The sequence below is a fragment of the Rana temporaria genome, chromosome 9, assembly GCF_905171775.1.
Source record: "Rana temporaria chromosome 9, aRanTem1.1, whole genome shotgun sequence".
Classification (NCBI taxonomy): Eukaryota; Metazoa; Chordata; class Amphibia; order Anura; family Ranidae; genus Rana; species Rana temporaria.
In genome coordinates this window covers 44,117,531-44,134,078 of record NC_053497.1, presented here as the reverse complement: position 1 = coordinate 44,134,078, position 16,548 = coordinate 44,117,531, and the positions used below count along the sequence as shown (strand labels likewise).

Below are 16,548 nucleotides of genomic sequence, written 5' to 3'. Positions count from 1 at the left end.
CGGTGGCCCCTTACACCACCACCCAGTTCCTGATGATGAAGGACCACGTGGAGAGCCTGCAGGACATGAGCAAGCAGGATCTGATCCGTGAGTACATAGAGCTGGAGGAGTGCATAAGCCACATGGAGGAGGAGAACAACCACCTGAGGTCACAGCAGGCTGACCCCCCCCAGGCTCCATGAACTGGAGATGGAGCTGGAGAAGCTCCAAGAGGAGAACCGGCGGCTGCGGAGGTGGCTGACCTTATGGGGCTCTGATTCCCCTCCCCCCCCCCGGACTCTGAGCACCAGTGCTACAGCATTTCAACAAATATAACTTTTTCTTTTTATGAATCTCCTGGGATTGTCACTTCAGAGCCATAACCTGCCCCCTCCCATAGCGGGACACCTAGACGGCGGCGCACAGACCCATTCGCTGTCTTCACACTGACTTCTGGTGACTTTGCAGATCGCACAAAGACTTGGGGACTGACCGGCGTGTGATCTGACGACCCGGTGACATACCTGAGTCTGAAGCAGTTGCCAAGGGAGGTCAGTCATGCCAAACGGAGTTAATCTCGAACTAAAAGCTCTGAACCCGTCAACCCTACTGGACCAGGGAAGGTCCAACCGGGTTTGCCGGAGCAGGGAGCAAAAGGGGGGCCATTGTGATACATTTGCCTATATGTCTCAGTTTACTGCTCCCTGCTAGCCATATGGGTAGAGGTAGAAAGGAATTTCATGTGATTCATTCCTCTGACAGGTTATTGACGTGCTAATGTCCCCTCACTATTTCTAAAGGTTAATTGATCTATTGTGTTGTGTGAAGGAGAGCTGTGTTTAAGTGGCTTGTGTTAATTATTCTGATTGCTTCATTGTGGTAATTATCTCTCCATATGCGGGGTCGAGCGGTCTGGTTGATGTATTCAGTACAGCTAGTGCTCAGCGTCATTGATGTCATTGTCTAAAGAAAATGTGTTTTCAGCATCGGCCCCGTCGTGTCTACCTAGTCATCTGTATGGAAGCCCCAGTGTGAGGGGGGCGGAGATTTGTCATTGTAACAGTTTTGGAAATGACATATAAGCTGTGTGATATAACATTAAAGTCTGTGTTGTTCAAGCAGTAAGCTTGTCTCATGTGTGGCTTTCTGGGCGATTCCAGGGATATCCCTCCTCGTGGAATATTGGGGTGATTTTCGTTATGGGAAGAAGGGAACGTTGACGGGGATATCATACCGATACCGTCACAAGTGTCATTGGTGACTGGCTGTCTCACACTGACATTTCGCAATCAGACTTATTTAATATACAACCTGGCACTCTGACCTCTTCTCTGCTTCCTACACTGAACTTTAGTCGAGGGACGCGCTTGGCTCGTTAACTGTACAAATACCGACATTCGTCTGATCCAGCAGCCACTAACAAGGAGAACGGTAAACCTCTTTCTTCATGCAGGCACCTCAATATATCATATGAAGTACTATATCCTGTTATGCTTACACCTGTAGATAGATCTATCCTAGATCTAGGGCTGCAACTAACGATTATTTTCATAATCGATTAGTTGGCCGATTTAATGTTTCGATTAATCGGTTAATTACCTTAAAAAAAGTGTGGTGTATAATTTAGTTAATATGTAAACTTAAAAAAAAAAAAGGCAATTTATTCTTAAATATCTCTATGCAATGGTAAATATAAATAACCAACTATATGGTTATGGAGCAAAATCTTTAATCCACTCTGAGAATAATTGACAAATTAGATATACTGTAATTACTATTAGAGGGTGAGTCTGGTAAATATCATCAGATATTATTAGTAGAAATAATAGAAAACTTGGTGAAAGGAATTTTCAAACAGTGGATCGGGTTTTTGTTCAGAAATTACATTATAGGGGTTGTAAAGGTACAATATTTTTTCCTAAATGGCTTCCTTTACCTTTAGTGCAGTCCTCCTTCACTTACCTCATCCTTCCATTTTGCTTTTAAATGTCCTTATTTCTTCCGATAAATCCTCACTTCCTGTTCTTCTGTCTGTAACTCCACACGGTAATGCAAGGCTTTCTCCCTGGTCATGCTCGCCCCCTCCCTTGGAGAGTCAGGACGCTTTTTACGTTGCAGAAAGAAGCTGTGTGTTAGTGGGCGTCCTGACTCTCCTGTAGTCCAAGGGAGGGGGCGAGCACAACACTCCACTTCACACTAAAAGACAGCTTTAGCGGAATTCTGTCGGAAAAAACATCCGAGTTTATTCCAACGGAAAAACCGGTCGTGTGTTTAGTAACATAATGTATTTAAAAAAACAAAAATTACTGTATTTATTGGCGTATAACACATTTTTTTACCCTGAAAATAGAGGGTAAACTGTGCCTGCGTGTTATACGCAGGGGGCTGTGGAAAGTTTTTTTTCCTGAAACTTCCCTCTTAAAGTTAGGGTGCGTTTTATACCCCTGTGCGTGTTATACGCCGATAAATACGGTATCCCTTTTATAATACAAAAAGAGCAAATCTCTACTGTATTTTTTTTTACTGTGGTACAGTGACAGTAATACTTACAGTAGTGATTTGCTCTTTTTGTACTATAAAGGGCTTATTTATTTTTATTTTTTTACCCCATTATGTTACTGGCTGATTAATCTATTATGAAAATAGTAATCGATTAATTTCATAATCGATTAGTTGTTTCGGCCCTACTTAGATCCTTACTGTTTTAGAACCCATTAATGTGTGTGTTTGTATTGTTGTAAATTTGATAAAGTTACAGAACAGATGATCTTTGCACTGTGTGATTTCCAGTATATACGAAATCCAGCGTAAAGGTGGAAATGTTCCAATCGGGTTCCTTGTTTTTGCTGAAGTTTAGGCTTGGCAGTTTTTACATATTTACATCAAGTACCCGCTAGCCAAAATCATAGGATTCTGCTCGCCCCAATATTATACACAAAATGAAACACAATTTCTCCCAAGGTCTTTAATGCCCCGTACACATGATCAGAATTTATGTCGGGATAAACTCAGACGGATTTTTCAGACGGAATTCCGTTCAAGCTGTCTTGCATACACACTGTAACACCAAAGTCCGACCGTCTAAAAGGCGGTGACGTACAACACGACGACAAGCCGAGAAAAATGAAGTTCAATGCTTCAGAGCATGCGTCGACTTGATTCTGAGCATGCATGTTTTTTTCTCTGTCTGAGTTCCATACAGACGAACGGAATTTCCGATAGAATTTTTTTTCACTGGAACATGTTCTCTTTCTAAAGCCTCGTACACACGATTCGGACATCCGTCAAACTTTCCCTTGGATTTTTGTCCGAAGTGAGTTGTCCGGTCACACCCATAGCATACACACGCTCGGACTTTTCTGCAAACTTTTCTAAAACTTTCCCAACATCACGTGTCTTTTCTGCTCTTTATCGCCACCCTTTGGTTAACTTCTGCTATTGTTGGTTGATTTTAACATTAGTTCTGGGCATGCGTGTTTGTACTTCGGACAAAAGTCCGATGGCTTTGGTGTACACACAGTCGGACTAGGCACCATCGGACTTTTGTTGTCGTAAAGTTTGTCCGTTTGCAGACCAAACTTTTTGTCCGACGAAACCCGAAAAAGTTGGTCCGATGGAGCATACACAAGGTCGGACAAATGTGAAAACTTGCAGATTTTGAAGTTTGTTGGACGAAAGTCCGACCGTGTGTACGGGCCTTTAGTCTATCTGAATTTCCGATGGAAAAACTCAGATGGGGTCCACTCACGGTCGGAATATCTGATGAAAAAATTCCGTTTGACTTTTTCCATCGGAAGTTCCGATCGTGTGCACGGGGCATAATGCAAAAGAGATTCAGAACAGTACATCAAAGGTTATTTAAAAAAAAAGTTATTTTATTGATGCAAAACATAAAAATTCCAAAACATTGTTTAAAATATGAGCTCTGGTATATATAACCCCAAATACTACCAATGATGCCCTTAAATAGTGGCAGGTGAAAAAAAACGTATGTGCGAATTTCCAAATTACTTTTCATGCCCAAAAAGCCCCCTTTTTGGGCAGGAAAATTCATATGTAAATTTCTGCATGAAAAGTTTTCACCTGTCACTATTCATGGACATCATTGGTTGTATTTGGGGTTATATATACCAGAGCTCATATTTTAAACAATGTTTTGGAATTTGAATGTTTTGTATCAATAAAAATATTTTGTTTTAATAACTTTTGGTGTTATGTTCTGAATCTCTTTTCTGCTGCATTAAACTTTTTACTGTTATTATTTGCTTATCAACAAATAGCGCTGGCTGCTTTCATCGTGATTCTTTAATCACAAATATTATTTTCAGTAGCACAGATACCTACCTGCTTATATTCTGCTGCATTAAAGTGGATGTAAACAAGGAGTCTCCAAACTTTTTAAACAAAGGGACAGTTTAGTGTCCTTCAGACTGTAGGGGGGCCAGATGTTGGTGTCAGTAGGAGGAATAGTACCCCATTATTGGTATCGGTGGAAAGAATAGTACCCCATCATTGGTGTCAGTAAGAAGAATGGTGCCCCAAAGTTGGTGTTAGTGAGATGAATAGTGTCTTGTACCAGTATGAGGAATAGTGCCCCAAGGGCCGGATAAAGGCACGCAAAGGGCCGCATCTGGCCTCCAGGCCGCAGTTTGGACACCACTGATATAAACCCACTCTCATCCTTTCTAAACTACCGCCATAGTGCTTATCTATAAGGATATAGATGCTTCCTGCATGTATCCTTACCTGTCAAATGTCGTCTCCCCTCCGTTTGTTATAAGAACTGAAAAACTGCAGATTCTGTGGGTGGGTCTGTTGTCTGGAGCTCGGTGGGTGGAGTTGTGATGTCAGTAGACTCCCCACCCACCTCTTCACTCCCCTTGTTAACGTGCATTTTTTTCCTGTGTATTCCTTACACTAAATTCTGCTATGATCACTAATATCCAGTCAAAATCCAGAAAAGTAACCATATGACTTCAGAAAAGGAGTGGGGGTGGGAATTAAAAAATAATGCCTGTCTCCAGGCTAGTGCATGCGACATGTAAATAACCTGTCACTCACAGCAAGGGGGCGGAACGGACTAAGGTTTTTTGTAAGTCTGTATTTTTATTTCACTGAACAATAAAAGATGATTGCTCAGAGTTGGATTAACTCTGTGTGCCAAGACTGGGCACAGATGATAGGAAATCTTATACTGTACATTGTGACCTAAAAAAATAAATAAATACATTTTCGGGTTTACATCCACTTTAAAGACCTTGGGAGAAAGTTTTGTTTCATTTTTTGTTTACATATTTACATTCAAATTGGACGTCTGTGTAATTATATATGTGCCATACCTGTAGGATCCCCATGGAAGCTGAAAATTAGTAAAGACTGCTACTACAGTGGTTGCTGCTAGTTTCTATGTCCCATGCCCTGCTCCTTACTGAACAAATGGGGTCACTTGCCTGGCACGGGCGCCATACAGAAAACACTTTGCGCCATACAGAGAACACTTTGCATTTACTCAACGAATGCAAAGTGTTGTCTCATTGGAGGTGGGTGGTGGAGATTGTCGCATCATCACGCTACCTCTCTGCCTCGTCCAATCAGAGAACTCTTTACAATAATTACCCGTGTTGAGCAAGCAGCCTTCTCTGTTTGAAATGCAGCTGCTTGGAACAGGACCCGGAAGCTAGTGGAGATCACTGTAATAATCATGTCTATTACAATGATTCAAGCTTCTTTGGGGATCCCACATACATACGTACATTGGTACAAGCTGAAGATACTGTAACAATGTAAAAATATCTGTACCTGGAATTCATAAAGAGTAAACGTTATCGGTAATTTAGACCCACAGTTATATGGCCCCATTCAGTAAAGAGTCTTTGGTAAAACTTGGTAACTCTTATGCTTGGTAATTCTTAAAAGACAGGATATGTCTTTTTCCTCAGCTGACCAATTGACAGTGACCAGGATTGGGATAAACTCTATAGAACTGTGTATGCTGCTCACCCTTTATTTGCATGGTTTAATAAAAAAAAAATTCCTAATGCCGCGTACACATGGTCAGAATTTCCGATGGAAAAAGTCAGATGGGAGCTTTTCATCGGATATTCCGACCGCGTGTATGCCCCATCGGACTTTTTCTGTCGGACTTGGAGAGCAGGTTCTCAATTTTTCAGACGGAAAAAAATTCTTGCTCGTAAAGCATTTTTTTCGGCTCGTTGTAGTGTTGAACGTTACCGCGTTCTTGACGGTCGGAATTTGGTGTGACTGTGTGTATGCAAGCCAAGCTTGAGCGGAATTCTGTCGGGAAAAACCATCCTTTTTTTTTTTTTTCAACGGAAAATCAGTTCGTGTGAATGTGGCATTACAGTGTTATGGCTTATATTGTCACTGTAATAAAGCATGTAAAATGGTCTTTAGAGGACATACTGGCATAGAAATGTGGGCAGCACAGTGGCTTAGTGGTTGGTGCTTTCTCCTGGCAGCACTAGTGTCGGGTTGTTGGCTTTGAATCCCAACCATGACACTACCTGCACAGAGTTTGTTCTCCCTGTGCCTGCGTGGGTTTCCTCCCACACTCTAAAGATATGCTGGTAGGTTAATTGGCTCCTGTCTTAATTGGTCCTGTGTACGTGAGAATGTGAGTTAGGGACCTTTAGATGGTAAGCTCCTTGAATGTAAAATAAATATGTAAAGCTCTGTGTAAATTGTTGGCGCTATATAAGTACCTGTAATAACAATAGTAATACAAATGGTCCCAGGCGGCATAGCATGGAATGCTTTTGCCTGTTACACTGATTAGAGGCTGGACTGTGACCAGTAGGGGTACAAAGAATAAAAAACACCCTAACTGTAGGAGGTCAATGGAAGTAAATTAGGTTACATCCACAAGGGTCAGTGGTAGTAAAAAATTCCCCAATGTCAGTGATTGGTTGGAGTTATAAATGCCCTCATGTCAGTAGGAGGATTTGTGCCCCATCATTGGTGTACGTGGGAGGAATGTAGTGCGCCATTATTGGTGGTCAATAATTAGTAGGAGTTATGTGCACCATCATTGGTGGTCAGTGGAAGTAATAGTGTCCCATCATTGGCATTCAATGGGAGAAATGGTGTCCAATCAGTGGTGGTCAGTGGAAGAAATATAGTGCCCCATCTCTTGTTTTCAGTGGTTTTTACAGCAGAATATCGTTCCCCATCATTGGTGTACAGTTAAAGGACTAGTGTGCCATCATTGGTGTTCAGAAGCACTTACCATTGGGAAACTCAATGTCCTTGTGATGACATCACAGCTGAGAGTGTGCAGGTGCCATTAGGCAGGCAATCACTCCACCCAATAGTGCCTGTGGCATTCCGGCACTTAGCATGTTCCAACACTTGCTGCCCACTCTGCAAATCGGTAGCTCTCTGCCTCCAGTTTGCAATGAGAAAACCCTGAAGACAGGGTCTCATTGCAGGGGCCAGGTTTACAGCACCCAACTGGCCTTAAGCAGCTCACCAGCCGAAATTTGGGGAGTAATGTTTTATAGGAAGTGGCAGGCTGAGAATGAAAGCATTCTCTGATTTTATGATATGGGGTAAGCTTGCTTTCACACCTAGGCATACAAAATCGCGGTCTTTTGTCCCGCGAATTGCGGCGACAAGTTGCGGTCTTTTGTCCCGCGAATTGTGGCGACAAATTGCGGCGTTTTGTACCGCGATTTGCGGCGACAAAACGCTGCGATTGTGAATGCAGCCTCACCCCCTCTATGGAGATGGTTCACATCTCCTATGCAGAACGCCGAAAGCCGCCTGAAAAAAAGGTCCGGGACTTTTTTTTCAGGCGGCAGGCGTTCGGCGTGGAGATGTGAACCATCTCCATAGAGGGCAATGTGTTTTCATCCCTCCAGCGTCTCGGGGCTGCTGCCGCGTCACACTACATGGGGGCTAAGGGGTCTTGAGATGACCAGACACAGTCTGATTGTACATTCTCTTTTTGATTTGTCTACAACTATGTAGTGCAAGTATCTACCTAATTGGATACAAATTAAATGGCGTGTCTAGGTAGGCCATCACACTACGTAGTCCTTTGTAAAGGGGATTGTACCGTCGGCCTGTAATATGCATGGGAAAGTTTCGTTTTCATTTGATCTAAATATTGTTCTGTTTCGGATTCTCAGATTTGCACAAGGCGGTTCTGGGACTGCGGAACATGTCGTCTGAGGCGGGGCCTGCATCCTATGACTATGAGACACTGAAAGTCACAACACCAAAAGATAACATCTTCCACGTGGAAATAAACCGTCCTGAGAAAAGAAATGCCATGAACAAAGCTTTCTGGAGGTAAGATAATCTACACATCCTCTTCACCAAGGCCACACAGCAGGCTGTGGTATTTTAACAGGATTACTGTAGCCATGAAATTAAAGGATCATGGACATATCAAGTGACGGGTGTCAAAACCCGCTTCCTAATTGGCCTGGAGGAGGATCAGTGTTACAACAGCAAATATTGATTCGCTGTTGTAACACACCTGGGTGGGCTCGGAGCGCACTCTCTGCGACCCAAGCCCACCCTATATTGGAGCCTCTGGCTCTAATCGGTGCTTCAAAAAAACAGCCCTTCCACATTGGAATTCATGCACCAGTGTCCTGAAAGGGGCCGGACGCATGGATGGAGGGGGAGGCAGAGCTTGTGTGCCCTTAATGGACAGGCCGCCCTGATAGAAAAATTGACGTCCGAAAAAGACTGAGTAGTCCATGGAGTCTGCCCATTATGTCTAAATATAGACTTATGTTTATCCCAAGCATGTTTTGAAGCCGTTTACTGTTGACTGTGTCACTACCTCTGTTGGTAGTTTATTCCAATCATCAACCACTCTTTCAGTAAAATAATACTTTCTAAGATTACTTTTAAAAATTTCCTCCAGTTAGTTTGAGGTCATGTCCCCGTGTTCTTGATTTTGGTTTCATATTGAAAAGACTGCCCTCCTGAACCTTATTTACCCCCTTAATGTATTTAAAGGCTTCAATCATGTTTCCGCTTTCCCTTTTTTCCTCCAGACTGTACATATTACGTTCCTGAAGTCGCTCTCGATATGTTTTATCCCCCAAACCTTTAACCATTTTTGTTACCGATCTCTGGACTCATTCTATCCTATCAATATCTTTTTGTAACTGAGGTCTCCAGAAATGGGACACCTAATTCTAAAGGTCTGAGGTCTCACTAAAGAGCTATAGAGGGGAATCGGAAGCTCCTTCCTCCTGCTGGTGATCCCTCTAGTGATGCATCCTAGAATTCTATTTTCTTTCCCCACTGTCTGGCCACACTGTTTTCTGATTTTTTTTCAATCATCTAAAATAAGCACCCCCCAAATCTTTTTCTCCTGTAGTGCTGGCCAACACTGTACCCCCAATGTTGTATGCTCTCAGTGGATTATTTTTCCCTTGTGCTGATTGTTCGTGTTTTAGGAGAAATTCCCATATTTCCTAATCCCCCCATCATTGACAAAACAGGTTTTCACTTTAGTTCTGCTTTAGGGGCCTTTCACACGGACAGATAAAATGGTGCTTTTAGCTGCGGATTTTCTAGTTTTCTACCACAGCTAAAAGCACACAATGCTTTCCTATGGCCCCATTCACACACAACGTTTAGCTGCGATTTTGTTGCATGCGGTTTGGTGCGAATATAAAAATAAGAATTGAATGCGTCCTGGTGCGATTTAGTGCAGCTATATGCACTTAACCGCAGGTAATCGCAGTCTTTTGTGTCAACTGCGGATAGCAGCGTGAGAAAAAAAAAAGAACAGGAAGCACATCATAATCAAAAAAAATAAAAAGGGTTTCTATGGAAATGACTACCGCAGCTAAACGCGGCCGCATGTAACCACACGTAATCGCAATGTACAAATGCAGCTAATAGCAGTGCCCAGATCCTTGAATTTCACTGAAAATGTACATGCTTTTAATTGCGGCAAAACTGCCGTCCGTCTGAAAGGGGCCTTAGAGTCGAGCCGGTAATTAGCATTTTTAAAAGTAGATGTGGCTCGTATTTTTCTCAAAACTGGTGTACCCTGAAGCCTTTTTGACTTTTCAGTCTATTGTCGGATATACCTTTCCATTTAAACAATGAGCCTGACTCTCACCTGAGTGTCTGTGCTACAAATATCCATATAAAGACATTCCTCCTACAGATTGCTGCTCTCTCTGTTTTCATTCCAAACTATTTAATTACTGCTTCTCATTTCCTTCGCTTTCTGTATTTTACAAAACAATGGGATTGATTTACTAAAACTGGAGCGTGCAAAATCTGGTGCAGCTCTGCTAAGAAACCAATCGGCTTCCAGTTTTTTTGTGAAAGCCTAATTGAACAAGCTGAAGTTAGAAGCTGATTGGCTACCAGGCACAGCTGCATCAGATTTTGCACTCTCCAGTTTTATTATTATTTAGGTACTTATATAGCGTTGCCAATTTACGCAGCACTTTACATATACATTGTACATTCACATCGGTCCCTACCCTCAAGGAGCTTAAAGCGGGGGTTCACCCCAAAATCTGCATTTTTTATTTTATTTTATCCCCGTGCATACCGCATTTTCACTGCCGCTTCCGGGTATGTCTTCTGCGGGACTGGGCATTCCTAATTGATTGACAGGCTTCCGACCGTCGCATACTACGCGTCACGAGTTGCCAAAAGGAGCCGAACATCGGTGCCGCTCTATACGGCGCCTGCGCACCGACGTTCGGCTTCTTTCGGCAACTCGTGACGCGCAGTATGCGACAGTCGGAAGCCTGTCAATCAATTAGGAATGCCAAGTCCCGCCGAAGACATACCCGGAAGCGGCGGTGAAAATACGATATGTACGGGGATAAAATTAAAAAAAAACAGCCGATTGTCATTATGACAACTCGGCTGAATGTAATGTTACATTTTTTTTTTTTTTTTTTGGGTGAACCTCCACTTTAAAATCTAAGGTCCCTAACTCACATTCATATACTAGGGCCATTTTTTTTTTTTTTTTTAAGGGTAAATCAACTCCAGATTCTGCTTGATCATCTCTTGCAAAAAATGGAATAAACATATTCTATAGTATTTATATAGTGCCAACAGCATGCACAATGCTTTACAAAATAAAGGCAGTTTCCGTATCAGACAAAGGGGTTAGAAAGGCTTATGAGAACTTAAAACCTAAAGAAGGGGAAGTGGTACAAAAAGTTGTAACACTGTCGGGAGAAGTTGTTCAAGAAAGTAAAATTCAGTTGTTATCTAGAAGGTGGGATAGGCTTCAGGGGTCATCTAAAAGCAGAGTAGGAGATAACCAGACGGATTGGGGTAAGGAGTTTCAGAGGATGGGAGAGGCTCTGGAGAAATTCTGGAGACACAGATGGGAGGAGATGGGAAAGGAGCATGAGTTCTTGGGAGTATAGTTTGGTTGAGATGAGTCTGGTGATGTAGCTGGGGGCAGAGCTGTGGATGCCTATGTAAGTTGCTAGTATTTTTTTATTCTATTTGTTGGTCAATCGGAAGCCAGTGGAGGGATTGGCAGAGAGGAATGGCAGACACTGAGTGGTTGGTAAGATAATCAGTTAAGGTTGTAATTGGTATAGGCCAGAAGCCCTTTTATATGCATAGTGGTTCTGGGTTTGTGACGCAATATCAGAGGGGTCAGTGTGACAGCCAGACATCTAGCATTTCCAGAAAGAAGACAGCAGTCGTGGCCCTTTTTTGTTTCATTTGATTCCCTTGTTTGTTGTGAAGCAGACTCAATAAGTCTGTGGTTACTTTTAAACTATGGCAAATGTAGCATCATGGAGAATGCTACAACTCTGATGAAACGAATATTATAATTCCTGAAATGCCAGATAATCTCTAAGGGATATGTACTTTTCTTTCTTCTCACAGGGAGATGGTTCTCTGCTTCCGTGCCTTATCAGACGACACTGATTGTAGAGCAGTCGTTATTTCTGGTGCTGGTAAAATGTTCACGTCAGGTAAGTCTATCTATATAACACTAAGGGCCCTTTCACACGTACGGACAAACGGTCCGTTTTTTACAAGTCCGTAAACGGACTTGTAATGCTTCCCTATGGGATTGCAGACGTTAGCGGATGATGCATCCGCTAACGTCCGTAAACGTCCGCAAAGATCCGATTTTGCGGACGGAAGAAAACCCTATTTTTCTTCCGTCTGGCGGAATGGATCAGATGAATATGGACACACAGTCCGTATTCATCCGATTCCCCATAGGGGAGAGCGGAGGAAAGACAGGGCGGTCTCTGCACAGTGTGCGGGGACTGCCCTGTCCGCCGACAGCTCAGCGGGGATTTACGGATGATCCCCGATGAGCCGACGGACACACACAGGGCGGATCAATACGGATCCGCTCCGTGTGAAAGGGCCCTAAGGGGTTGATTTACTAAAACTAGAGAATGCAAAATCTGGTGCAGCTGTGCATGGTAGCCAATCGGCTTCTAATTTAAGAGTGTTAAATTAAGCTTTAACAAAAAAAAAAAAACATGGGAGCTGATTGGTTTCTATGCAGAGCTGCACCAGAAGTTGAACTCTCCAGTTTTGGTAAATCAACCTCTTTCTGACTCTCTCTTGCTAAAACCACAAGATAGGTTATCTGGCACAGGTAAGGCTCCTGGATTCTGGGGAAAAATTCAGTAGCGTATTTAGGTTTTGTGCTGCCCTAGGCCTGACTAAGCTCGTGCACCCCCTAATTTAAATATGACCCACCCCTTCCTGTCAAGGCCACACCCTTTTCTGTTTAAGACCCACCCTGAAAATTTTGAGTGGCGACACTAGTTCTTAGGTCCTGGGGGCAATGGATTCCCTTAATTTGCATATATTTCCTCTCACTTCAGGGATAGGCATGGTAAAAAATAAACTGACAGAGGCTATAACCCTCCCTTACTCTATCCAAAATAAAAGTGCTGCCTATAGTTCTACTTTAAGCACAAATTTCTGATAATTTTATGGAGAGGACTAAGAAGATATAACCATGCCAATGGTGCAGCAGAAAACATAGTACAGTGAGGAAGGTTTGTGGTCCAGGATGATAGGACAGTCAAAATTAGAAGCATCTAGAAGTGAATATTACTTTTTACAAAACATATTGGGGTTGATTTACTAAAACTGGATAGTGCAAAATCTGGTGCAGCTCTGCATAGAAACTAACCAGCTTCCAGGTTTTAGCCCTGGTTCACACTGGTGCGGCTTTGAAATTACGCCACTTCAGCACAATTTGCACTGCTAAATTCATTGTGGCTTGTGACTTCATTTAACAGAAGTCTATGCAAGTTGCAATGAAATGGGTAAAAAGAAATGCAGGAACCTTTTCCCTAATCGCTGCGACATGAGTCGCAGCGATATGAACAGTTCCATTGCCGGCAGTGACTGACAGTTTGTCATGAGATTTGGAACTGTCAAATCGCATGACAAGTCGCATCGGTATGAACGAGGGCCTGTCAAAGCTTAATTGAACAAGCTAAAGTTAGAAGCTGGCTACCATGCGCAACTGCACTAGATTTTGCACACCCCAGTTTTAGTAAATCAACTCCACTGTGTATTTACTGGCCATATGTGTTCTTACAATCGGCCAACATGCAAGTTCACTGCCAAATGCTGATGGTCATATCTCCACAGGAGGTGCTTTGCTTAGGAGCATTCAGAAGTAGAATAGAAGTACAGGCACAAAATCTAGAGAGAGTGGGTGCTAATTTACATTTGTCACCTACCTCTGGCTCTCAAAGGAAACCAAAATGGAGGCAGTCATGGTACTGTAACATCCGTGTGCAGATTCCCGAGAGGAAAGTATTTTGAACAGTGCACTTATATTTTCAGGGTACTTATGTACAGTTATTGCCATTATGGCAGAAACTGGTATTTTTATGATTTGGCCATTTTTTTTTTTTTTAGTTTGGGTAAGTAGGGTGGTTAAAGGTTAGAGGAACTTCACTCCCTCTGTAAATGTTTTCCTTCCCCCCCCCCCCCCCCCCCCCCCTCTTACCTTGTCCACTGGGTTGTCCTCAAAAAAATATACTCACACATTCATCAAATCTAGCGCTCTGATGTAATCTGTAATCTGCTGCTCCGTTGCCACATGCTGGATCCTGCTCCCCCATCTTTTCTTACATCATCAGGGGCCTGGTTGTCTCTTCCTGGTTCTTGCAGTTGCCCCCCTGATAACGTGGTATGGTGCATGTACTGTGTGTGGTGGAGATTGCTGTACTGGAATGCAAAATGTGATAAATATTGTTCCTGTTATTACTGGATCTATCTATAATTTTTATTTTATTTTTACAAGACTCACACATCTTTTACCAAGAGTCATAATTTTATTTTTTTTAAATAAATTCTATAAAAAAACAAATTATTTTGGAAAAAATTGTGAATCCTGGGTGAAAGTTGTATAGTGGAACCTCGGATTACGAGTAATGTGGTTAACGAGCGTTTTGCAATAAGAGCACTGTATTTTTTAAAATCGTAACTCGGTTTGTGAGTGTTGTCCCAGGAAACGAGCAGGATTCAGGCCAAAGCGGTTTGTAGTACCGCGTTGGCCTGAGGTGGGGGGTGCCAGTGCCGAATGGTGTTGTTTGGAAATGCTCAGAAAGACACGGAAATACTCTGTGCATAAATATACTTTAAAATGAGTATATATTTATTGGTAAGTTAAAAAAAAAATTTTATGTTTATTCTTTACATAGGTATTGACCTTTCAGACCTTGCCGGTGATTTTTTACAACATGAGGAAACTGACACTGCAAGAATTGCCTGGAACGTGCGCAAGAAGATAAAAGATTATCAGGAATCTTTTAGTGCTATTGAGAAGGTATATATACGAATGGTATATCCAACTTATTCAGGGGGAGGAAATAGAAGGTCATAATGGTGATGTAGAGTGGGATAGTATGTTGGCTTATGATAGAGAATATGGGAACTGATGGTGAAGGGGTTGAGATAAGCAAAGAATGCATTAAAACCTCTTCTTGAGGTGATGCAGCTCAGTGGGTACATGAAATTAGGGTTGGGATGAAACAGTGAATGGAAGATGTACAAAGAGTGGATTTTAATGGGAATTTGGAAGTGAAGAGATTGGCAGGAGATGGGCCTGAACAGCAGAGGACAGTTGGGTTTGCCTTGTGGAGAGCTGGGAGATTAGAGAATGAAATCGGGACATATTAGATGAAGAGTGTTGGAGATGGGGCCTTTGTGATGGAGAGAGCGTCAACTGGACTAAATTGTGGATGAGCAGCAGTGGGTGCACGGAGAAGAACTCTATGCTCAGTACTAGATTGTAGACTGGAAGGTTTAAGAGAGATGTTAGCAAAAGTAGATGAAAACAGGAGCAGATTATGGGCAAATCATCAGAAAAGAACCAGAAAATGGAAGATTGTTTTGGGAAACTATATTTGGGGTCAGGTACCTTAAGACTTCAGATGACTTTTGGCACAGGCAAGGTAAGTAAAGCCAAATTAACAGACAAATATACATTTTTTAATTAATAAGATTGTGTAAATATAAGACTACACTTTCAGATTAGTGCATAATTCCAGTCTTTACCAGTTGTAACGGCACTATTGACCAATTCCGCAGACATTTGCTAGAAAAAGTATAATGCATTCTTTATTGAAGCGTAGTCTTCGGTTGAATGTTCACTTGGCAGTGTGGTCTTCCCAATAAAGATGACATTTGCTGAGTTTTTATATATATAAATAAATAAATAAATCTCTCTCTCTATCTATATCTATATCTATATATAAAAATATCCTCTGTCTGTAAACTTATATTTACTAATTTTTTTTATTGAATGTTTTTATAGTAGCACTACATGGTAATGCATATTAAAAAAAGCACAGTGTATCCAAAATGCTTCAAATACAGCAGGGGTTGCCAAACAAAGGCCAGTTTACTTTTCGTCATAATTTAGAGGGCCAAGGGGAGTAGACAATATCCTTGCTTCAGTGGGAGTAAACAATGCTCTGTTCTTGATGGAAGGAATACTGCCCCATCATTGGTGTCAATAGGAGGAATAGTGCCCCATTTTTGGTGTCAATGGGAGGAATAGTGCCCCATCGTTGGTGTCATATGGGAGGAAAACTGTCTCAAGGACCAGATACAGGCATGCAAAGGGCTGCAGTTTGAAGACCACTGAAATACAGCATAATATGCACAGTAGAAGTACATGTAAGCTCAGACAGCTAAAGACGCAAAAGGTAAATCCACTTTGCACTACAAGTGCTCTTGGAAGTGCAGTCGCTGTAGATCCGAGGGGGACATGCAAGGAAAACATTTTTTTTTTAGCATGCACATGGTTGGATGATAAAATCGGCAGAGCTCATTTCAGATCTACCCCTCAGATTTACAGCGACTGCACTTCCAAGTACACTTAGTGCAAAGTGGATTTGCCTTTCGTAAATAACCCCCAAAGTATGGAGTACACAGCAGGTACAGCTTCTTGTTTAAAAGAGGTAGTCAAACTTGACTGCATAACTTTATAACTGGGGTAAGTGTTTAGATGGGCACCAGTGCCCTAAATGCTAGTATATATTCCCAAAAAAGTGGAATTTGTTGGGCACTTGTAGAGGGAAAAGGTAT

The 16,548-nt window shown here is 42.2% G+C and overlaps 1 protein-coding gene across 2 annotated transcripts in view; it reads left to right on the top strand.

Annotated features, from left to right (window-relative positions):
- Positions 1–16,548, top strand: part of ECH1 (enoyl-CoA hydratase 1) — a 50,019-nt gene that overhangs the window by 6,602 nt on the left and 26,869 nt on the right. The window contains exons 1-4 of one of the 2 annotated variants that reach the window (XM_040323323.1): positions 1,309–1,410; positions 8,130–8,292; positions 11,851–11,939; positions 14,658–14,782. In XM_040323323.1, the coding sequence (XP_040179257.1) occupies positions 8,162–8,292; positions 11,851–11,939; positions 14,658–14,782 (345 nt within the window). In that variant the 5' untranslated portion in view covers positions 1,309–1,410; positions 8,130–8,161. Of the gene's footprint in view, positions 1–1,308; positions 1,411–8,129; positions 8,293–11,850; positions 11,940–14,657; positions 14,783–16,548 lie in introns of those variants that run through there. The other variant, XM_040323322.1, reaches the window with a different exon arrangement.